The 25,309-nt window shown below is 46.3% G+C and overlaps 1 protein-coding gene across 3 annotated transcripts in view; it reads right to left on the bottom strand.

The window, feature by feature from the left end:
- The window catches only part of CHMP7 (charged multivesicular body protein 7), a 310,059-nt gene that overhangs the window by 110,883 nt on the left and 173,867 nt on the right, over positions 1-25,309 (bottom strand). For all 3 annotated transcript variants that reach the window (XM_069617684.1, XM_069617685.1, XM_069617683.1), the window contains exon 5: positions 21,721-21,854. In XM_069617684.1, coding sequence (XP_069473785.1) covers positions 21,721-21,854 — 134 coding nt within the window. The remainder of the gene's footprint in view (positions 1-21,720; positions 21,855-25,309) is intronic.

Below are 25,309 nucleotides of genomic sequence, written 5' to 3'. Positions count from 1 at the left end.
GTCCAAGCGTTGACTCCACACACGACCTTGTGAGGTGAGATAGGGCACGAGTTTCATGTCAAACCAGGCTATTGACATATTATACACTATTTTGCCATCCTGACAACCTCACTTCCACATTTTCCTTTTTAGCTCTACATATGGGCTCCCTGAGATATTTTTCATTTGATGAGGCTTGGAGGCCAGATTTTGTTGGAACACCGTTTCCCTAAGGTCATTCATCAAGCTTGGAGTACTATGAAATAACACTGTAGATGACTGATACAAATCAAGAGACTTACACATTGTCTATTATTTTTCTTTGCTATGTCACAGTTATATGAACCCCCGATGAAGAGCATCTTTGCTCGAAACACGTTTGGCATATGATTAAAAGAAGAATTAGTGAAAACCACAGTACCTCGTGAACAAAAGCGTTTGTTTTTTAACGTATATGAGATATGATTAATCATGTATTATCACTTTGTTATGTATTGAAACTGTCTTACTTGATAACTACCTCAATTCACATTTAACTACAATTGAATCAATCGATATTTTCTTATTGAATATTTGGCTGTCTCCAGCTATTGAGAGTGTACAGGGGACTGGAGTTCCCCCATGGTGGAAACTTTATCTACTTGCTTTGCACATTTGGACAGCCCATGTGCCAGGACCATTTTGTTCTCCCCTGCACCTTAAGACTTTAAACCTTTCTCCTATAGACCTATTCCTTCAACTAACACTGAACCTACTCACCATAAAGAGAAGTGTGTGGTGCACACTATCCACTTTGCAGGATGTAAAACACATGCAGCTAAATTTGGTTTTGTGCAATGCACACAAAGAAGAGAGGGAGTAGAGAAGGTGATGAAAATAAGCAAAAGTGAGAAAGGCACAGATATAGATCAGGGTGCTGGTGGAGGAGGCAACTGAAAAATTCAGCCAGAACTCTCTGGAGGTTCAACAGTTAGTAGGGTGCTGAAGCCCATGTTCATGAGAGAGCACGATGTACAAAGCAGGCTGCAGCATAGTTTATGGTGGGGTGAAAGGGTAGGGTCCCTCCCAGCCCCGGACAGGCACAGACAGGGCCTAGAGGTGGGCCTTTGGTGAATGAGCCGGTTTCTGCCTGCCGGTGCCTTGGATTGGCAGAAGAGGATGAGGCAGCCAATCACAGTGGGATCAGCTGGACTGCAGTGGGTGGTAACTTGGCCACAGGAGGGGTCGGCCATATTTTAGGGTGAGGTTTATGGCCTAAAGAATGTCAAATGGCCACAGGGAAGGTCGTCCCCTTTCCCCAGTTGCACCAAACATGCGTGTTTTGCAAAGTTTGTTAATAGCGCTTTGTTCCTACAATTATTGGCGTGAATGTGCGCCCGCCAGTGACATTTTGAAAAAATAATAGTTTTCTCCTCAATGGACCCAGCTCAGTGGGGAAAGCCCACTAGGGCTTACCTTCGATTTTCGTTGTAGAGGGCTGCTCCTGCATCTACCTGAGATCGATACGGTGGTGATAGTTTTTCTCTCAAGGGAATAGCTTTCGACTGGCATAAAGGATGGGATGTTCTAGCCCGTCATGGCTCTGTGACAACACTGCGCCCAGTCCGGATAGAGAAGCATCAGTTTGGAGTATGGAATGTTTGCCACCTTAAAAATGGGGATCTGACATAAGGTCTGCTTGAGGATTTGATGTCAAATTTCATCCTCATCATCCCATTTCGGTTTTTGAGGTTTGGCATTTTGTAGCTCGTCAGTTAGGCGGGCAGTTTTGTTGGAAAAGTTTCGTATAAACCAACGATAATATCAGATTAACCCTAGGAATTATCTTAAATCCCACTTGGGTAGGTATAGGTGACTAACACTGCTCAAACCTTTTCCTTTTGTGGTGTTACAATGCTGTTTGCAAAAAAACAAAAACAAATACTTGACGGCAGATTGGGCCAATTTGCATTTCTTAGGGTTGGCCGTCAACCCTGCTTTTCTCAAGACTACAGTATATAGATGAAATAAATGGTCCTCCCAGGTTTTACTGTGGATAACTATGCCATCGATGTATGCCCTGCAGAAATCTGAATAAAGTTGGAGAACCTTATTATCAACCTTTGGAAAGTCGCAGGGCCACCATGCAACCCGAAGGGTAGTACTTTAAACTGATATAAACCTATTGGGGTGGCAAAAGAGTTTTTTTCTTTGTCGGGTCCATGTAATGGGACTTACAATAACCCTAAATCACGTCTAGAGTGGACAGATGGACTGCACTACCCAATGTATCGATCAGATCATCAATCCAAGGCATTTGGTAGGCAGCAAAGGCTGAGCTATTATTTACCTTGCGGAAGTCTATACAGAACCTCCAGCTTTTATCCAGTTTTTCTACTAGAACTATTGGTGAGGACCAAGGGCTGGTGGAAGGTTCGATTAGATTGGCCTGGAGCATTTGCTCTACCTCTTGGAGGACAACGGCTTTACAGGCCTCTGGCAGTCGGTATGGTTGGAGATGTACTACCTTGCCTGCAGGGGTGCGGATGTGGTGGAAAGTGCCCATCACCCTGACATATTCTTCACAAAATACAATGCAGAACTGTTCTAACATATCCCTGAGGTTTTTTTGTTGGAGGATCAGGGAGATCAGAGGGAATTATGATGTTATTGCTCACCTCTTTGGGTAATAAACAAGCTAATACTGTGGCATTTGTCTCAGTGGAGTTTTCTTTCCACTCTTTTAGTAAGTTCACATGATAAATCTGCGTCTTTTGACAGCGGTCTGGTTGGGCGATTTTGTAATTGGTTGGACCGCTTCTTTCAACAACCTCATATGGCCCATGCCATTTAGAAACAAGTTTGTTGTTTGGGGTGGGGAGAAGCACAAGGACCTTCTGCCCTATGGAGAATGACCTGAGCGCCACCTTTTTGTCATAAGATGTCTTTTGATGACTTTGTGCTTTACCAAGATGATCCTGTACTAAGGTCCTGACAGCAGTCATGTGTTCTTTTAATCGGGTGGCTGTCTAAGAGAAGAGTATTGGAGCCTCCTCCCTTTCTTCTCACGTTTCTCAGAACACGTCTAATACATCCCTGGCTTGACACCCATACAGTAGTTCTAGTTCAAAGGATGAGAAACCAGTGGATGCTTGGGCAGTTTTCCTTATTGGATGGCCTTGAGGGTCTTGTTAAAGCGTTCAACTAACCCGTCCCTCTGGGGATGGTATACAGACGTCCTTAGTATAGTTATATGAAGTAATTCCTTGACCTCCCCCTTGACTTTACTCATAAAGGTGGTACCTTGATCTGTTAGGATCTCTTTAGGAAAACACACCTGAGAGAAAAAAGAAAGTAGATGTTTAAGTATTTGCTGAGTGGTATTATTGTGTAGAGGAAATGCCTCAGGGTATTGTGTGGCATAAGCAAGTATCACCAGTACAAACTTGTTACCCAATTTCGATTTCTCAAGAGGCCCAACAATGTCCATCACAATTCTCAAAAATGGTACCTCAATAATGGGCAATGGAGTCAAGGGGGCTGAATGGAATAAGTGGATGCTAGTGCAATGACAAATCCTGCATGTTTGAATAAAGTGTTTGGTATCATTGTGTATTCCTGGCCAGTAAAAGTTGTTGGCCAGGTGAGCGTCTTTTAGCTTGACCAGGAATACCCTTGTAAGATGGGAGTGTGAGATCCCGAGCATTATCTGCTTGTTGTCGTGACCCACCGGACGCGCCCCTTTTGGTCTTCCTCGTCCTTATCGCAAAGGGCCTTGCATTTCCTGACACTCCTAACATGGCTATCCAGCGTGACACGCTTTCCGCGGTCTATACGTTGGACGTAACGTATTCTACTAATAGACCGCACCCCTGCGGCTCCGCGCATCTCAATGCTATTGCCAAGTAGCGATCAGACGTGTGCTCCGTAGTTCGCTGTATTGCTTTCCTGGTTCCTAGCTTTTCTACTTCCATTCCTTGCCCCTTTCCCTTTGCTCTTGCTTCCTGGACTTGTGCGCCATCAGCACGTCTTCTTCGTTTCCCGGATCCTCGGATTGCTGCATCCCAGAATCTTAAACGCACGCAGGAGTCGGAAAAGACTCGCTCCGCCTTATTCAAGTCCAGGTCTGTCTGCAAGAAGACACCACCCACGGAGTCTAGCAAGGATCGGTCTCAGGTGAGAAGGGGGGTACTCCGTGACAGTTTGAGACGCCTACCAACCACACTCGAAGTCGACATGGAAGCGGCCGTCCAGGACCTGATGCAAGGTATGCAAGAATTAACCACCGAGGTGCAGAATTCAAAGGCGGAAAACGCTGCTCTCAAGCAATCAGTTCTATCCCGTGGTTCAGCCGCAAAAGAAAGTGCGTTACTGGGCAGCATTGTTGACAAATACGATGGGTCGGCAAAAACCCTTTGTGGATTCCTGGACTCATGTTTGGTTCACTTTACATTTAAGCCCTATTACTTTTCCACTCCCAGGGCTAAGGTGAGTTTTCATAATCTCTCACCTTTCCGGAAATGCTTTAACCTGGGCTACACCCCTATATAACTCCGGCGACACTCTCCTAGATGACTACGATGGTTTCACACGGGCCCTAAAGACCATGTTTGATCGCCCAGAGCAGGTCTTTAGTGCCCAGGAACGCCTCTTAGACTTTCAGCAGGGATCCCAGGATGTGCTCACGTATGTAACCCGATTCAAGCAATTGGTCAAGGAAGCTGATTGGTCTCCGGAGGCAAGTTTTACCCTTTTCAGGAGAGGACTAAGAGAGGAGATTAAAGATGAGTTAGCCAGAGTGGCCCGACAGAACTCATTCCAGGCTCTTATGGACCTTGCCATGCAAATAGACTTTCGCATCCAGGAAAGGAAGGCAGAGAAGAAAAAATCTAGAGGAAACCCTCCGAAGGTGTCCTTTGAGAGTACCTCCAAATCTGACACAAACCCAGGACCAGTCACCGAACCAGAACCCATGCAGATAGGAGCCTCCGTGGACCCATATCCCCGCAAGAAAGGATGAGAAGGATTAATACGGGGTTGTGCATCTACTGTGCCTCAGACAAACACTAGGTTAGAGAATGCCCTCTTGCCCCTCCTCTGCGTTCGGGAAACGCCAACTCCCGATCCTAGATGGATCAGGGCTTCGGGAGAGAGATGTTTGCTCCACATCAATGCCATCCTTGAACTCTCCTGGACAAAACAATCTAGTGATACTACAGGCCTTCCTATCAACCTCCGGGAATAAGACCTATCCGGTTTTGGCCTTGGTAGACTGCGGGGCTATGGGAATATTCATTGATCAAGATTGGGTTTTTAGTCACCACATCCCATATGAAACACGAAGCATCATGCAGCCGGTGGAAGCGATCGATGGAAGACCCCTCACTTCGGGGCCCATAAGCCTGCAGACAAAAGAGATCCAGCTTTCAATTAACCACCACCAAGAGCGGATTCGATTCAACATTATTAAGTCAGCTCATTACCCCATGGTACTGGGCATGCCCTGGTTACAGAAACACAATCCGTATATCAATTGGACAGCAGGATCACTATTCCTCGGCTCAGAGTTTTGTATGTCTCACTGTCTAATCCTGGATCCCTCCTTGACCCCTTCCAAAGAATCACCAATAGACCATCAAGCACCTCTCATGGTTTCCAATATCGTGCAGGTTCCTAAGGCCTATCAGGGATTTGTTGATGTATTCTCAACTGCCATAGTCCAGGCCTTAGCCCCTCATAGGCCTGAAGACTGCGCCATAGACACGGATCCCTCAACAGTGATTCCCTTTGGCAGGATGTTCATCCCTTCCGAACCTGAGAAAAAGGCCCTCCGAGAATACTTGGATACCAAACTTGAGAATGGCACCATAAGACCTTCAAAATCTCCAGCTGGAGCTTCATTGTTCTTTGTTCCTAAGGAGGACACTAAGGAACTCAGACCCTGCCTCGATTATCGTGGATTAAATCAATGCACCCTAAAGGACCGGTGCCCTTTACCCTTCATCTCGGATATCCTGGAAGCGATGCAGAGGCGCTGTGATTTTCACGAAACTGGACCTCCGGGGTGCCTATCATTTGATTCGTATCCGGGAAGGAGACGAATGGAAAACAGCATTCAGTACACCCTTTGGTCACTTTGAATATCTGGTCATGCCCTTTGGATTAGCTAATGCCCCAGCAGTCTTTCAACGTTTTATGGACAGGGTGTTCTCTGACATGCTATTCCTCTTCGTCATCGTCTACCTGGACGACATTTTGATCTACTCCAAGGACCTTCAAAAGCATGAAGAGCATGTAAAGGCAGTACTACAACGACTCTGAACATAAACTCTTGGCCAAACCCGAGAAATGTCTGTTTCACATTGGTTCTGTTCATTACCTAGGATTTATCCTTACTCCAGAGGGAATTGGCATGGACCCTTCAAAGGTAAAGGCTATATTATCCTGGCCTGCTCCCACGTCCGTGAAACAAGTTAAATTCTTCCTGGGGCCTGCCAATTTCTACCGGAAGTTTATACCCACCTCCTCTGAGATTGTTCAACCGATTGTTGCTCTCCTGAAGAAAGACACCCCCTATGTCTGGTCTATTCCGCAAGATAAGGCATTCCAACTCTTGAAGACAAGATTTACTCAAGCCCCCATTCTGGCCCAACCCGACATTGATCGACCATTCCTTGTGGAAAAGGATGCCTCTAACTACGCCATTGGAGCGGTGTTGAAGCAAGAATTTGAGGATAAACTAGGACACCCCATTGCTTACCTTTCACGAACCCTGGCTCCCTGTGAGACACACTACTCCGTCCTGGAAAAAGAACTTTTAGCCATCCGCCAAGCCTTCACTGAGTGGCGACATCTACTCCTGGGAGCTAGATATCCAGTCCAGGTCCGCACGGACCAGCGAAATCTTCAAATTCTAGTCATTAGAGTGTCGGAACAGTCGTCAGGCTCGTTGGGCCTTCTTCTTTGCCCAGTACCAGTTCCACATCACTCATGTTCCTGGATCACAAAACTTGATTGCTGTCGCCTTATCTCGACGGCCTGACTATGAAACTACCGAAGATAAGGCCTATCCTAAGATGTTTCCCCACACGATTTTTGTAGCTCAAACAGTCAATCTCCTGGAAGAAACCTGAGTACAAACCCAATCCTCTGAACTCTGGAAGAATATTTCAAAAAAGAATCAATGGAACCTGAGAGTCAAGGAAGGATATTTGTTCAAGGAAAACGCTCTACTCATTCCTACACAAAAATTACAACAAAGAATAATAAACCTCTGTCATGATAACCTTCACTCCGGACATCGTGGCATCACCAACACCTTCCACCTCATACAAAGACAATTTTGGTGGCCTAAAATGAAGACTGACGTACAACTATACGTCCGAGCCTGTGCAATCTGTAGTCAGAATAAACCCGCACTGCCAACAAGGCCATGGGAAATTATTGCTACAGACTTCATTGTGGAATTACCGCCTTCCAGAGGGTACACCACCATCATGCTCACCATTGAATAATTTCCGATCGAGGACCTCAATACGTCTCACAATTCTGGAAAAACCTCTGTCAAATATTAGGAATCCAACACGCTCTTTCATCAGGTTATCACCCTCAAACCAACGGGGCCCACAGAACGTGCTAATCAGACTCTGGAACAATATCTTCGATGTTTTGCCACTAAGGTTCAGGATGACTGATCGCTCCGGATACCCGTGGCTGAATTCGCCTATAACAATTCCGATCATTCAGCAGTTAAGACCAGTCCCTTTTATTGCAGCCAAGGATTCCATCCATCAGTTCTGCCCTCTGTTCTTCCACAACCCACACCGGTACCTACTGTCGACTCCTGGATTGAAACACTCATCAACATACATAAGGAGACCAAAGAGCACTTAGAGAAGGCCAGAACACAGACCAAGAGATATGCGGATTCCAAAAGAAGACCCGGGCCTTCTTATTCAGTTGGAGATCAAGTCTGGTTGTCCTCGAAATTATTACCCCGACATCTACGGCCAAACAAATTGGCCCCCCGGTATTATGGTCCGTTTTCCATCAAGGAGATTATAAACCCAGTCTCATACCGGCTCAAGCTACCAGAATCCTGGAAAAAGATTCACCCAGTTTTTCACACCTCCTTATTATAACCTTACATTCAATCCTACCGGAAATCCTGCAGACCCACTCCTGTGGTGGTGGACAATCAACTGGAATATGAAGTGTCCCGGATATGCGACTCCAGGTATAAATCGGGTCAGCTTCAATACCTGGTTGAATGGAAAGGATATCCCCCCAGTGAAAGAACTTGGGAACCACTTTCTAATCTGAATACCCCTCGACTGCTCAGAAGATACCACCTCATACACCCAGACAAACCTGGAGGAACAGGTTTTCGGAGGAGGCATGCTGTCATGACCCACAGGACGCGCCCCTTTTGGTCTTCCTCGTCCTTATAGCAACAGGCCTTGCATTCCCTGACACTCCCAACATGGCCGTCCAGCGTGACACGCCTTCCGCGGTCTATACGTTGGACGTAACGTATTCTACTAATAGACTGGACCCCCGCAGCTCCGCGCGTCTCAATGCTATTGCCAAGTAGCGATCAGACGTGTGCTCCGTAGTTCGCTGTATTGCTTTCCTGGTTCCTAGCTTTTCTACTTCCATTCCTTGCCCCTTTCCCTTTCCTCTTGCTTCCTGGACTCGTGCGCCATCAACACGTCTTCTTCGTTTCCCGGATTGCTGCATCCCGGAATCTTAAACGCACGCTGGAGTCGGAAGAGACTCGCTCAGCCTTATTCAAGTCCAGGTCTGTCCGCAAGAAGACACCGCCCACGGAGTCCAGCAAGGATCGGTCTCAGGTGAGCAGGGGGGGAGCTCCGTGACACTTGTGGCTTTGGGGAACTACCAGTTGTACCTTTCGTAAGCCTTCAGAAGTGACATCCCCTCTACATAGGGGTCCTTTCTTGAGAAAGAAAAAAAAATGTCCCCCATCCTTTCGACCCTCGGCCTTTGATTTAACTTGTAAAAGGGCTTCAGTAAGTAATGGATCATTTTGCTGAGCAAAGGCCAGATCAGGGAGTATGTCAGAGTGCTCATCAACAACGGGAGTAGGCTGGGAAGAACTTGGGTGACTCTGGGCTTCCCCAAAACCCAGTGTACCCCCATCAGTAGTTTCCTTTTCAGCCTCCTCTTTAAGTATGGGTAGCATCATCCTCGCTAGTATTCCTTGGGCTATCTGATCTCCTGCCTGTATCCGAAAGGGCTTGTCTCCAGGATTCTGGAGTAACACCTTCACGTCCCCTCTAAAATCCAGATCAATCACCCCTGCCAGGACATAGATACCACATTTCCAGGCAAGGCCTGACTTGGGTGCCAACAGGATGCAAGTACCAGAAGATGGTACAAGGACAAGATAAGTGGGGGTAAGAGGTCTTTCTTTTGGTGCAATAGTTTCTGCTCGGCTACTACACAAATAAAACCCAACAGAGCCTGTAGTGGCTACTGTGGGGTTGGAGGCTCTATCACGGAGTTTTTCATATTTCAGGATCCCCCAACCTGTATCTATTGAGGTGCATCCCACTTCTACCACAAAATGTGAGACAGGCATTGTATCAAGAGAGACACAGACTCAAAGATACGTTTTCAAAACCTTTATTTCTAAAAAGGTCTTGGGCTGGTGTAATGCCTAACTGGCCCTAACACTAAAGGGATGATTTCCTTAACTGATGTTTCTAAGGGCCGTCAAAGTCTAATAGACCGAAATAAAAATCTGGCTGTGTCTAAACATATGCTTGCCCTCACTCGTTGACAAAAATGTGTTAGGAGGTCTTTCAAAAGCAAGTGGTGGTTCAAATGATAGGCCTCTTAGGGTTCCCTTCACCAAGTTTAGGCCTCTTCCAAGTTCGAACACAAATACACTTCTTGGGCTTCTCAGGGTTCCCTTCCCCAAGAACAGGCCCCTCTTGAGCTAAAAGGAAAACACAAGTTCAGTCTGTTAGGATGTGCCTTTTTCTTCATATACAGTTCTCTCAAAGGGTTGGCATCAGAGGTTTTTTGAAAACGCCATGTTATTTGCACCTTTTACACGTGACCACTCTGAGCACTAACCCCGCTCTTTCATTTCCTGATCTTAACTTTTCCTTCAGGGGCTTTCGTAACCCCTTCTTGTTCCCCTCTGTTTTTCTTGACTTTCTTTCTTGTGCCCACTGGCGCCTTTCTTTCCTTCTCCTGCCCACTTGCACGCTCCTCTTTGTGGCTACTGGCACCTTTCTGTCCCTCGCCTGCACACTTGTGCTTTCTTTGCCTTTCTGTGCCCACTGGTACCTTCTTCTTACTTTCCTGTGCACACTTGCGCTTTCGTTACTGTTAAGGTGGATTTCTGAACTCTGGCCTGGTGGGCAGAGGTTTAGAAGGCCAGCCTAGTTTCTTGAAACAGGGCAATCTTCTGGACAAGCCAGACCAATCAAGGTGCGTTGGCGGTGGTCAAGACTAGGTCTCAGGAGGGGTGAGGGTGACTGAAAGACCTCAGTGAGCACACAGAGTAAATGACACTTACAAATCACTCCCAGTCAGGTGTAGTTATATTAAAAATACTAATACATTTAATTTAAGGCCTTTGAGGTTCAACACACATTAATAATCACAGTAACACTAATAAACCAATGCAATCCTATCAAAATACATATATACAAGACCAAGTGGCCTAAAGGGCTAATAAATGAAATGGGTCCAAAACCTAAAAAAGGGAAGGAAGCAGGTAGTGCAAAGAGTTTTTAGGCAATTCTACAGTAATCACAATCCTAACTGAACGGCAGTCGAATCCCTAAGAAGAGGGGAGCCTATTGCTCAAATGTACTTGCAATGCTGGCGCACGCGGAAGTGCAGATGGGCGAAATGGGGGTCTCTTGTAGGGTCTGTAGCAGCTCAGGAAGGTGGGTTAGGTGATGCAGAATTCATTCCCACTATTCGAGGAGGGTCTCCCCAAAAGGGCAGAGCAGGTTCCAAGAGTCGGGAATAATTTGATAGCTCAGGTTATCTGAATAAAGGAGAGGGGACCCTAAGGGGCCACCTGTGCGTAAAACAGATGGATGCGCTAGGGGTCACCGGTAAGGGTTGCAAGTACTCACCGACCCCTGGCGCACTCCGAACCAAACTTCGGCAGCTGAGTCTAATTCGGTTGCAGGTTCAAATGCGGCAATTTCTGCAGTTCTGTGGCTTTCAGCAATGAAGTTACAGTGTTGATTCCGAAACTGGACAGTGGCGATTTCTCAGCTCCTGGGGGATGTATCAGGCTAGTTTCACTGTATCAGTCTTCAGGGGCAAGAGAGGCACAGCAGCAGCGCACCTGCAGAGTTTTTCACCACGGCTGGGCAACACGGTAACTGCATTCACTCCGTATCAGACTCTCTCTTTACTCCAGACCTGGAATGCCAAGTGTACGAAATTCAGCGTGAGTGCCGTGAACACAGAGCTGGCTATGTACCAAGTTTCGAGGGTCTGCTCGAAACAGTGGCGGTATCAGGGCAAAGGTCCTGCGCAAGCAGGTCAGCCCACTGGTTGGCCCAGGGACACTTCCGAGAAGGCTTACTTGCAGGGTTTGATGAAGGTGCTGAGAATAGTTGATCCCACTATTCCAATGGGTTGAAGCGTCTTTGTAGACCTTCTAGTTCGATCAGATGCAGAGGGGTCCAGCGGGATGACAGTGGGCCCAGGGTGCCATTCCTTCCAGCGGTCACCAGCCGTTCCTCGACTCCGCTTCTTAGTTTCAGGATACTTGGATCTTATCGTTCGTTCAGTGAGAACTCACAAGATCGAAATAGTAAGGGTGTTTGGAGCCTTCTCTTATCCAGAATCTCCTTCGCGCCAAAACAAAGAGGACCCAATGGGAGATCTGCTCACATACAGACACACCATACGTGGACCAATCATGGACCACGGTGGTCCCATGTATTCACAGCACTCCAGACTCTCTGGCACCCAGAATGTGTATTGGAACCAGACAGTCCAGCCCACATCCTGGAAGCACACACACACAAGGCATACAGAAGCCTGCCAAAGCTTGGCGTTTCGTGGGAGAATGCATGCCCTAATAAGGACTGACCCGGGTCGGTTCGACCTGGGGAAGGTGAAGGGGCAAGATGGCCAACGTACAGGACAAAACCTCGTGGCATGGCCATTTTGGAGCCAAGCCACCTATTCGTGCCTAACAGGGTAAACATGGTTTTACCTGTCAAGAAAGGGTTAAAATTACGTGAAAAGATAAGCTGCCACCAGCCCTGTCCAAGGCACATCCACACTTCTCCTAAAAAATCCTTAGTATATAGGGCCTTTGGAAATGACTAGAAGACCCAAGTGCACTGTACTGTAAGGTACATTGTGCACTTGCAACATGTTGCAGAAACGTTGCAACACTGACAAGGACTAAGGGAAACAAAGTCTCCCAGTATTGACTGTCTTTAAGGGCATGTCAGTTTCCCCAAAACAAAGTGAGCAAAAGCCCAGTGCAGTGCAGCAGAAGGCTGTGCTTCACTGGCAAAGTCAGACTATGGTTTCAAACAAAAGCAAAAAGTTGAAGGGTTACACAACTGGAGGGAAAACGTCACATCTTTCCTAACAGTTACCTTTCAATTCCTACTGGCACCTTCCTTCTTGCTTTCCTGTGCACACTTGCACTTTCTTTACCTTTCCGTACCCACTGGCACCTTTTCCACTCTGCCGGGTTGCTTGTACCCTTCTGCCTTGTTTCGGGTCACTCGCACCCTCTAAATATAGTCCTTTTCCTTTGCGTCCCTTGCGCACTCTGCTTTCTGACTTTCTCTTACTTTCTCACAATCTCGTCACTCTTTACTAGTTTTCTCTTCTTTCCTCTTTTCCGCTCCATGCCGCTTTATGTGTTTCCTTTCGCCCGCTCTGCTTCAGTCAGTCACATGCGCCCGAGTCTCTCTCTCTCTTGTTTCCACGAGACTCACCCGGGCAGCAGTGTGGTGACAATCGGTCTCTCCTGGTTTTGCGGACCTGAGGTCAGGGTCTCAACGCCTGCCCCTGAGACACCCTTAGGGACGGCACAGGTCCCACGGGTACCAGCAATGTTCCAACCGCCAACATCAGCCTGCAAGATGCTTCACTACGGCTCTCTGTAGACACGTCTCCCTGGCCCTGCTGCAGCCCCTCAGAAACACTAGGTTAGCATCTCGACATGTCGTTCTCCTCTGAGCCACCGATCCTGCTGCTCTCTGCTCCTTGGCGTCTCCGGTTCAAACAACGTCCCCAGCTCGCACATTCCGCTGTGCAGAACCACACATTTTATAGTTGGAAAAGCAGTCAAGTGGAGTTAGGTGTGAGTGATAATTAGTAAATGTCCGACTCTGCCTGACTCGATCAATGGGACAACTTAACTTCTTTCTACAGCCGTTTTCCTTACATTCCCTATGGGAAATCTTCACTACTCCCAGTTGCCTCTTCATCGTCCCAGTATTTGTTGGAAATGGTGAGAGAGTGATGGTATGGGTTTGGAAATACCCCATGCAAGCTGTGGGAAAGCGTTTTGAGCTAGAATGGGAAAAGGGGGAATACCATGTCTCGCCCTCAGATGTTCTCCTCCCAATTCCTTGTGACCCTCCACTCAGGTGATCCTCACTCACTTGGCCACCCCCAGGGTCAGGATCCAAAAGCGATGGCCCTTTCCTGGACACCTGACTAGAGGATCCTGTGGGAGTAGGTGGGAGAACACGGTCAGGTTTCTCACAGTGCACAAGGTAAAACGCGATCTAGTGCTTCCACCGGGTGATTTGGCTGGACGTAGATTTGAGTGTCATCAGCGTATGAATGATAGTGTAGATCTAATTGGTCAAAGATACTTAAAAGCAGATATAGATATTAAACAAAAGTGGAGATAGTGAGCCCTGGGGAACGCCACAGATAACTTGTAGTGGATTAGACATACACAAGCCTAACTTGACCTGCTGAAAGTGGTCAGTTTGGATTGAAATAAACCATTTCATAGCATCATCAGACACATGGGCCACCGAGAACAGTCTTGAGATGAGCATATCGTAATCAACCGTGTCGAAGGCTGCCGACAAGTCCAGCATGACAAGCATGCTGACATTTCCAGCAGGTCATCCCAAACAGACACAAGGGCAGTCTCAGTGCCGTGGCCCGGTCTGAATCCCGACTGAAATGTATCCAGAATATGATATTTTTGCAGAAAGCTCTGGAGCTGCATAGTCAAAACTTTCTCCAGAATCTTTGCAGGCCATAAAGGCCAGCAATTGAGCGATAGTTCGACAGCAATTCATTGTCCAATGTAGGTTCTTTTTTAAAAGTAGGACAAAATAAGATTTTTTTAGAACGGCAGTAAGCTATTCAAGGTAAGTAAACCCTATTGGTAAACTTTTACACTTACTCAGTTTCATGAATAATAAAGCAATACCAACTAAGTTGCTTTCTAGATGACTGGAACACAATTCAAAAGGTAAGTAAATAACTTCTAATACTTTTCAGAGTGGCAATAAGCAACTCAAAAGGTAAGTAAGAACTTAGTAACACTTTGTAATTTATTCTGATTCAGGAATCCAAGTTACACACTAACACCTTTACAAGTAAGTACTTTGCAAAACTTGTTATATTTTCTAGTAAGAGGCCTTATACTTAAAATGTCCCTCCCTATTCGAAGGCATGAGTGATCTCAGAGGCATAAGAGGGACACTTGTGGTCCAGGAGCCAAAAGTAGGCAGATCAGGATAGGGCTCAGATGCAGGAAAGTCAGAGTTTCAGAAAGTGTTCAGGGACTTCGTAGAAGGCCCACTAGATGCGTCTCAGCATTAGGCCTGGCCAAACGGTATGGGCAAACTCCCAAACACAAGAATCACTCACTCAGCTACACAGGAGCAACACAAGACTTTAGGTAAGAACTACCCTGAACCACACAGTACCTTAGCAGTGAAGAAAAGCTTCACGATGCAGCAGCACAGGACCCGGTCTCTGGATTTTTGGTTGTGGTGACAAAAGAAAGGACACTGGATGGGAACTTGCAGCAGCAGTCGACGGATATGGCTTCCAACAAAGGATTCTTTGGTGCTTCTCGCGGCTCTGTGGATTTGGCACCCTTTTCACGGTACCAGATGAGGGACGGTCGTTGCCGATTGGATTTGCCTCGCTATTTCAGTCCTGCAGTCTGGTGAGGGGACTTCAAGGAATGGAATCGTGTCTCTGGAGGTTTAGCAGGAGTCCACCAAAGTATCAGCAGGGCTTGTTCTTCAGAAGATGTTGCACAGCACTTAGGCATGAGGTTCCAGGGTATGGGTGGTTGGAATCCCAGGAAGGTCACAGCTCATCATGGAACAGCTTGAAATGCAGGTCGTCTCAAGACTGATGGGTCCCAACAGTCTCCGGGTCAGAGTCCGCATCTTCGGAACTCATATGCCGCATCAAAGAAGGGATCAGCACAGGCAGCGGTTACACAGCAGACATCTCTGGTCGTTGGAAGTAGTTACAGCAGTCTTCTCCTCTTCTTTATCAGATCTTCTGTTCCAGTGGTTGAGTTGTCTTCAGCTCCAAGATCTAGACCAGAGATAGAAGAACTGACACACAACCTCTGCAAACTCTCTCAGCAGTTTACAGAAAGGGGTAGGTGCATGTCCAATCAGGAGAAACAGCCCCCCAGTGGGAACTGGTTTCTTTCAAGCATGCTAGAAGACAAAGGTGAACAGAGTTTCAGACTCCTCCCCCACTTCCTGCCTTCACAGACACAGTCGAGTCTCAGCAGACTACACAAAGGGTTACCACTGAAGACAAAAGAACAACCAGGACCTCGCCCACCCAGGACGACAGAAGGAGGAACAAGAAAGGAAAAGCACACTGAAAATGGCAAACAAAGAAAGAAGCCACCATTCTAGCAGAATGGTGACCCTTCTGTACATTACCGTGGCTGATTTGACAGCCTGTGTGTAATATTAACACAAAAGTAAGTAAAGTATGTCCACTGCCACCAGCCATAATAGTTAGCTTGTCACTGTAATAGAAATGTACAGGAACTGTGAGAAAGGGGATAGCATGTATCTCCCTAGCACTCCACATAAGGTGGGGTGTGCTGGTCTCACTATATAAAATTAAAAGGGGATGAACACCCCTCTCTACCCTTGAAAACAGTAGTTCTACAAGTTAAGTCAAGAGAAACTAAAAAGGGAAGCTCAAGGGGTCACCCAGCAGCACTGCACAGAACGTGCTGTAATAATAAAATGTAGAGGGCTAAAATGTTATAGGAAAGGATAGATCCAAAAATAAACTATGGAGGGTCAGACGAATGGCACCCATAAAAAGACTACAAGAAAGGGTGAGTGGGGAAAAAGGTTCCCACTCACTCAGGAACATGAAAAAGGAATCCACAAATCCAGCAAAAAGTGCTGGGAGTCTCACAGTACATTTAGCATAGAAATTAAAATATAACCTAACCGTGACTATTCATTTACTAGAAGAGATTACTAGTTTAAAACATAGACATCATGCAGAGCATTGTATTGAGGTGTAGAGATGACTGCTATGTCAGACTATGTGACAGCTCGACTACATTTTGGACTCCATGAGTTACAGTCCAAGAGGGGGTGGGGGGTACAATAGTCCATCAACCCCTAGGGCAACTGTCTGCAGTTGAGGGCTCTAATATACTTTACAAGCAGAACACATGCACACTTAATTACATGTAGTCAAGGCAAAACAGCCTGTAACTCTGCACTCCCACTACTGGCTGCTTGCATACAGGTCCCATTTTGGTAGTTCACACTGCCCCAGCCAATCCCTCTCCCTCTTTCACTCTCTCACTCTCTCTCACACATTGATAAATGTTATCCCATGTGCAGCAAAACAAGCACCTGTTAGTTGGCAGATGAGAGGGCAGGCTTAGGCAGTCTGTAAACTCCAGCCAATTACCATAAGCACAGATAAGGGTGATGGGAGGCAATGAACCTTCGGTTCAGAGAAAGGGCTACTTGAAATTTGGGGCTAGAGTCACCCATTTTGCCTTGTTTAGCAGGCTCGTTGACAGGCTGAGAAATGCCTCAAAGCTCACTCTGCCATGCTCAGTGGCCTGCTGGGAATTCCTCCGGGCACGGCAGGGCCCACCTTGGGCAGGGCAAGAAGGCATTTGTCAGGTTTTAGCCAGGCATTGGGGAGGGCAGGCACCAGAATCCCTGGTTATTTTGCCCAGAGATCTACCTTGCTGTCTCCCTCCAACCCAAGACTCTTCTCACACAGTCTACAGGGAAAATCTCCCCTCTACCGCCACCACCACACAAAAAAAATCAGCAGGTTTTGACGAGGCAGCTTGCCTTTAGTATCAGCAATGCTGCAACCCTGAAGGGTATTCTTCATGATAAAAAGCAGAGCAAAAAGGATGGAGGGGTGGGGATTCCTAAAAATGTGTTGCACCTTGCCGTAAAAAAGGGGACTAGGAGGTGCCACAGCCGCAGGATGGTGTAGAACAGTGTGTTGGTAGTGACAGACAGGGGTTACGGGGCTGGGTGATATGATGGGCTTTCCAGTAAGTCTGGAATCTAAGTTTTGAAATCTCTCTGGCCTCCTTCAAGCCAAGGGTCATCAGTTCCAAAGCACATATTTCTTCATGTAAGTTTATACAGAGATTTGCACTGCCAGCTATTATAAAGAGTTAGACCAGTACTCAACTCAATTCAACACACTTGGATATGCCTTGGGAAGGATCCTTACCCCAGGGTTCCAACACCAGAGTCCAGGTCAGAGAGAGTTAGGGTCAGGACTTTGCGCCCTAGTTACCATTATGGGAGACAGCAACAGGTATGCAGATTTACTGCCCTGGCTCACAGTTCTCTGGATACCACGGTTGGAGGTACCAGACTTTGCTCCACCAGGATTATTCTTCTGTTCTTGTTCCCAGCGCAAGGGTCCTCTAGATGGCCTTCCACAAATATGTTGTTCTTTACATTTAACATCACCAGATTGCTTTCCTTCTTTGTGTCCTTCCCAGGTCTTTGGAGGAAATGGCCCTTCACATGTTTGCTGTCAAATGGGATGTGCTCTTGTATGTATGCATGCATGTCTGTATGTGTGTATCTAACTCTCAGCAGGGTTCGAAATTGAGGGTAGTTGGGAGCTATTTAGCTCCTGCTTGTAGTATATAACAGCCTCATAAGATGGATATCAACAGCTACCAAGAGCTACTTGTGGCTCTGCAGGCCAACTGATGGTGAACAAATTCAACTATGTGGGTTTGGGACAATCTATAAATAAACATTAGGAAACAGCTATACAGCATTTAAAGCATAAGGGGTAATAAATAATTGACAAAATGATATGTTTGTATCTTATGTGGAAGCTACATTTGCAGTAGCTACTCGTTCCCCAGTGGTAGTTCCTGGTCAGTAGTTAATGCTGATACCCAGCAGCTGCTTTTAGCTCCTGATTATCCAATCTTAATTTCAGCCCCTGCTGAGTTACATTGAAATTGTAATAATGTGTTAGGGAGTGGGCAGAGTGTTCCTGTGACCTGTGCTGTGCAAGGATTTTTTTGTTGTTTACTATTCAGAGGCGTGCCTGCCCATTCTTCAGAACGCCTAAAACACCTCACTCTCACCGGAGCGAGCAAAGTGAGCAGGGTGTTCCTGTGTTCGTGTGGCGGGGGGCGAGCGAGTGTCCATGACAGAAAGGGCAATGCAAAGAACCCTTTCCGACCCCTCTACACATGAGGACTGCAATGGACCAAGCCGGGAGGAGGAGCGGCGCAGACTTCGAAATTTTCGACCTGCATCTGCAGTTTCAGCTCTACGTACCCCACAGCGGTAAGATGCAAAACCCTCTCCATGCAGTGAATTTCTTTGACTGTGCGCCAAAAAATTATAAACTAAAAAAGCCCATACCCTGCCAACTTGGTGAGGAAATCCCACAAGATCCACAAGAAAGGTGCTGTATGGGAACATTGAGCGGAGGCGATAGACCAGAGGCTCTTCCCTCTACGTCTTATCTGCCAACTTTCCCAGCTATGCTTCGACCACATCGGGAGCTTTTCGCCTTAGCCCTGGAGGCTCCAGAGGCCTGGTGCCTGGTCCCCACGCCATCAGGGCCCAGCGTGGGGGGACCTCCCCTCTGAGGAGAGGGGGGGCTCCCTCCACAGTCAAGCGGCCACAGGTGCCAGCTGGGTCCTTCCAATGTCTGGACAAGGACACGCTAATTGTGGGTGAAATTGCAACAGAGTCTTTGAAAGAGCGCCATAATGTTCCTTTAACCAATACAACCGGCTCCGAAGGAGAGAAGGAAGCGGGGTTAACCCGGGCCCAAGATGTGCTATGTGCTCCAACTCTAGACGAACAATTAGGTCCAAGCAAGCTCAGAATAGTGACAGCTATGATCTACGAACGATCTAGCCCAAACAAGTCCCCTCTCTCCCCGCCGATCCCCGACAATCTTTTTAAAAAGCCAGGGTTTGTAGTTCCTTCTCCATACCAAAACTCTTTGGACAAGGGACACGATCCGTCAGGAAGGTCTGGCAAAGCTGCAAAGTCAATACGGTCGAGACCTAACCACCTTGACAAACAGACTGAAACTCAGGCCTCACATCATGGCCAGCTAAATAAAAGGAAGACCATTTCTACACAAACAAATGGGAAAACTACACAAAGTTCCTTAAAGAAATCAACTTTAAAACACATCCGTGGATGCTTTCACTCTGGAAAATGCCCTAAAAAAACTTTTTTTCCAAAACGGAAAAACTTGAAAAAGACCTGTTTGGGGGAAATCTCGGACGCAGACTTATTAGAGGCATTTTCGGACCCCCATGCCTCTATGATATTTCAGAAAACGGGACAAAAAAGCGAGCTCCATGAAAGTCACTCCAAAAAGTCTGAGACAACTTCTTGGTTGTGATCCAATTCCTCAGGCACCTTCTACTTTTGAATCAAATCTGATGGATGCAACACCAACCCCGTCTTTGAGCCCGACTCATACATCAGAAGATGAACCGGTTGCCTATCAAAAATCAACTCTTTAAGCAGCTTAGCTTTGGACGACTTAGACCGTGAATTGACCTCACCAGCGCCACCTAAGCATTTGGAACTCCCAAAGGAGGTCTCGTCTATAAGCTTCCCCCGGGGTCTCTGCAGTACCAATCAAAGAGCCTGAACAAAGAACACAACCGAATTTGCCACAGGAGAACAATGAGGGAAGACCAAAAGGAAGTAATCCACCAGTAACCAAAGCGGGGTTGCCAAAGCACCCTAAACTGGACTTTCATGATCTGAAGGAACAACCAAAGATCCCAGAAAAACTTCAACAAAAAGCCGTACAACATGGAAAACTGGCGCCTCCCCCTTCGACTCCTTACCAACCTCACAATAGAAGATCTAGCGAGTTCTCCTATACTTCCTCAAAAGAAACACCAACTAAAAAGCCGGACAATTTTTCTGTCATGACTTCAGTCACAATAGCTCTGGCACCATGTTGCAAACTATCAATGATACCATTAAGGATCACACTTCATTTGTTAGGTAACTGGACGGGTATGAGGCATTCTGTTGTGACCTTAAGTTGACGAATAAGATTGCTAAAGCCTATGTTCTTTCTGGATCATAATTTGTTCAAGGAAAGCCCACAAGAGGACAGCTCCCTTGGCACAGGCTTCAGGAATACACATGATGCTCTGCCCCCCCCACCCCCCACCTTCACATTATGAGATCCATGTGGAAATGTCTACAGAAGCACAGACTGTGGCTTCGTCTTTGCAATCCAGACAGTTGCCCTAAATTAAATGTTCACTTTATCAAGGGGCATGGGTTTGGCATCCATTGCAATCTTGTGTATTTTTGGTTTATCTCAAGATTGCTGAGAGTCTTTTCTCTTGACTGCATACATCCTCATTCATGATGAATATGTCTAGGGAGGAGCTGCAGAGGTAATGCACAGACAACGTTGGGTAATCCCCATTACTCTTGGCCTCTTCCTTCTTCACAGGTCTCACATTCCCGCTCGTCCCAGCCTGAGGTGATCACAACATTAATGGACAATAATCTGCAATGTTCAGATGGAGACTTGGCCTTTATGACTGCTTAAAGACCCAAGTAAGGTGGAGAGGCAAAGAGGATCCAGGGGAAAGGATTTGGTTTACATTTTTGTCACTAGGTCAGAGAGACCTTATTTGAGAGTATTGTAGTGAGTGAGAAGATGCACAGCAATGCGGGGTACCGAACATAATCTATGCAATAGAGTCTTACTTAGACCCTTGTGTACATAATAGGGCTTCACCGGTCTGGACCGTTTAAATGCAAGGCAGAAAATTCAACACATGGAGGGATTATGTTAGTGAGTGGAATATGCAGAGGATTCCAGAAGAGTCTAGTACTGGCTTTCTTCACAACACCCGTGGAACCCATCAAGGGAACAGACATGGTAAGGTGGACTAGCGAGAAAGAAGTCAAAGAGCATGGCCTCAGTTGGTTAACTAAAGCCCACCCCCCTAATGCTACGGTCACCCTCATTTTGCTAAATGGGCTGCTTTTGTAGTGACTTTCTCGATGTGTCAAAGTAGCATTCATTAAATGTTACATAGTTAACAAGGATGCTGACAGGCCCCTTGAGTACAGTTCTTGTTTACCAATAACGAGATGTATGGTACTACAGAACTGAACAAGTTGGGATGCGATTGAGAACCAAATGGAGGAGAAAGGTACCAGGTAAGAGAAGGAGCAGGCATTGAATAATTTAGAATGGGTCATAACGAAATACAAGTTTAAGAGGGGAATGTATTACCTTTCAGCTTCCCCAGAAAGGGAATCCACCTTAAGAGACAGCATCTTCTCGCTCTGCACCAGTTGATAGATGCCCATGTCCACATCACTCACAGGAGAAACATTTTCTTTAAGGCTGCGTGCAAACTTCACAATCTGAGAGTTGGAAAACCACAAAATATTTTCAAAAAGTACTTTTGGGTCCTTCTCTTTCGCTTCTGACACACAGACACAGACACACACAGACACAGACACAGACACGCGCCCCCCCCCCACTGTCAATTTCATGCGGTTTGCCCATTTACTGCAGGTAGTGGAGGTCTGTGTTGTACCTTGCATATTGTGCAGGCCATTTTGCATGGTTTACCTTTTAAAGTGAAGGTCTGAACAGACTGTGTGTTCATGCAGGGGAGCTCACACACCCAGTTTCAGTTTTAACCGTGGGACTGGTGTGCCGTTTTGCAAAGGCAGGAAACCTTATAGTCATCAGGTTGTATTGTGTTGCTGAAGCCTTTTTTCTTGAAATTAGTTACGAGTGCCTGCCTCTTGGTCCTGGAGTGGGCACTTTTTCAAGATACTCATCCTCACGGTCCTGTGAGAAACCTGAAGGTGTCTCACCCGCTAGTCCCCAGGGATCTGTCATCTAGGTGGCCAGGACACAGCCATCGATTTTGGATCCAGTTCCTGGAGGTGGACCATTGCGAGAGCATCACCTGGATGGGGGTCTTCAGGGAGTGGAAATGGGACACAGGATGGCGAGATGCAGTATCCCCTTCCCTGTAATACCTTTACCCCATCCTATCGGGTAGGATACAAAGGGGCTCAACCCCCCCCCAGTTCTGACACGGACACTTTCCCACGTACAACTCACTGTGAGCGAAAATGGACTAACACCCGAGCCGTATACCTGACATGTCCCAATACAATGGTCAGGCAGGGTCAGGCAATTACTGATCATTACACACATCTGACTTCCATCACACTTCCCCACACAGATAAAAGGCGGAGCACGAAAGCACACTGAGCGAGGCAAAGCACACAAGGAAGTAGCAGTTCTAAGATGGCAGTTTAATACAAGACGGAAGATGGCAAGACCGAAGAGGATTGCAAGGAGGGAAGTGCCCTTGACCATTTCACCGAAAGACTATGTTTCATGAGCCTTCGAAAACAGGAAACGTAGGACCTGGAATTAAAGCTGAAGAATCCTGCATTGTGTGTCAAAGGTACCAGGGCTCTTCCGCGTCGATGGTGAACGTGGGGAGAAGCGTTTGCTGCATGGTACTGTCCTTGGCTCCTACAACAAAGCAGCACCAGTGAAGTCAGCACAGCCGGTGAGCTGGGGAGACTGATACCAGATCAGTCTTTGTGGAAACCAAGGTTGCAAGCGGCAACATTGCATAAAGAAGTTGTTGTGCTCCTGTCCTAGTCCTCAATTGATCTTCCTACTTAGAAATGTCTGTACCAGGCACTCCTGAAGCAACACAACCAGCTAAGAGGCAGAAGGGTGCTTCACAGGAAGACAAAGGAGAATGCAGAGAAGACAAGCTCTTGGATTTTCTTAGTGAAATGAAACAGTACATGTTTGAGATAACGTTGGCCCTTCTCAAGTCAGAAGAGAGATTTGAGGCGATGACTAAAAGGGTGGACTAAGCTGAGCAACATCTAACTGTTGTGGATGAGAGAACTTTGAAGCTGATGGATCAGATTCGAGAATCAAAAATAATTAATGACAAGATTCCCTCTAAATTGTCAGAACAGGAAAATGTCTCCCGAAGAAACAATCTCTGCCTGACTGGCTTTCCAGAAAATGCAGAGAGGGGCAACATGATGGACTTTCTGCAAAATAATTTACCAACTATATTAAAGCTGGACTCTGCTGTTAATTTGGAAATTGAGAGAGCACATCGAGCACTTGGACCTAAACCTTCATTGAGCGAGAGACCACGACATATTATAGTGAAGTTCCTGAGATTCCCTGTAAAAGAACTTATTTTAAAGAAAGCATGTGAACTTAGAGATCTTGCTTGGGGAGGAAACAAAATTATGATATTCATGGATTTGAGCAAGGATGTGCTGGAAAGAAGGAAGGCATTTGATAAGGCGTAAATTAAAGCTCGAGAAAAAGGACTTAAATATTATATGGTTTATCCTGCCATTTTTAAAGTTGTGATTGATGGACAATTGCATGCATTTAATTAATGTAAATTGGCAGAAGCCTTTTTGACAGATTTAGATGTGGATCCGATGGAAGGCACTTCATCAGATCACAAAACTGCTAATATGAAGAAGAAAGGAAGGTCTGGCGCTGCATTGATTATGGATTACATTATAAGTGATTTTATTTTTCTGAAGTTCAACATTGTTTTGGTTTTAATATTTGTTTCTATTGATAAGTTTCATTGAATTAAGATGGCCATTGTCATTTTACCACTAGCGTAACTGTTTGGAACTTTAAAAATGCTTGAAAACTCACAGAGCTGTGTATCCACAGATTTCTCTTCCGGCTCTTCATAAGCAACATTTTGAGGAAAGCACCTTGTTTGTACGTGTTGGAAGTGTAACGTAACGTGTAAGAGGATGCAGATGTAATGAGACTGACGGTACTGTATGGGGCTGTGCAGGAGCAGAGCAGCTTCATAAACGGAGTCTGCGTGTGTCTCCAACAGGCTTACGGATATGTGATGGAGAATTGTGGCATCAGTCTACATTTTCCACGACAATCGCGGTGCTCCTGTTTGTGTGCGGACTCGCGGACATTGAATGGCTGCAGAGATCAAGGTAGACCGCTACTGGAGTGCATAGACGATGAAGCCTAATAATAGGAAGCACTTTTAATTAGGCTGCAGTGTGGAATTAACATACAGTCCACACACGTATAATTGTCTCTTCAAGCATTCACATTTCTGGCTTGGTAATTTCCTTATGTAGCAGATGCCCAACCATATAACACCTTTGAACTTGCGTAGTAGTTTCATCTTCTGATACGAAGATTCCGAGGGCTATCCCAGTCTCTGCTTTGTCGTTCATTAGAACGTGATTAAACAACGCATGCTGTTCGTGCAGTTCACCCATTATTTTCTCATTTCCGACTATCATTGGGCCATCTGTCATCCACTGGATCACCCTTTGGCACGTTGTTCCTGGCTCTGTAAAATAGAGTAAGTGGTCAGGTTGGTTTTATGGGTTGATCTTGGCTACAAGCTGAGGCGTGGACAGACATTTTTCAGGATTGTCAAATCATTTAAGAGCCACCTTCTTGGCCCATTTGGATGCTGTAATGCTTTAGAGAGAGCCTTTTTTACCACTCATCTGGAATCCAGTAAAAGGAGTATTTTGCAGCTTGAAGACACTTCACCTGAAGTACACTTACCTGCCCACGGAATTAGTTGTAGGTTATCCCACACACCCATGATGCGGTTACATATGTGCCAAACCTGATAGACCTTGCCATTGGGCACCAATCAGTTCTTAGCATGATGTCTTTTAATACAAATCCAATTTCCTGGCTTGAACCAATGGCAAGTCATCACCAATTCCTTTGGGAGTGCCTTTTGAATCGATGATAAAATGTGCAACAGCTGAGCACAGGTTTTGCTAATTTCATCTGACTG

Source organism: Ambystoma mexicanum, chromosome 10 (assembly GCF_040938575.1).
Source record: "Ambystoma mexicanum isolate Mex_15411 chromosome 10, UKY_AmexF1_1, whole genome shotgun sequence".
NCBI classification, from domain to species: Eukaryota; Metazoa; Chordata; class Amphibia; order Caudata; family Ambystomatidae; genus Ambystoma; species Ambystoma mexicanum.
The sequence above is the reverse complement of the archived record's forward strand: the minus strand, read 5'-3'. Positions and strand labels throughout refer to the sequence as shown.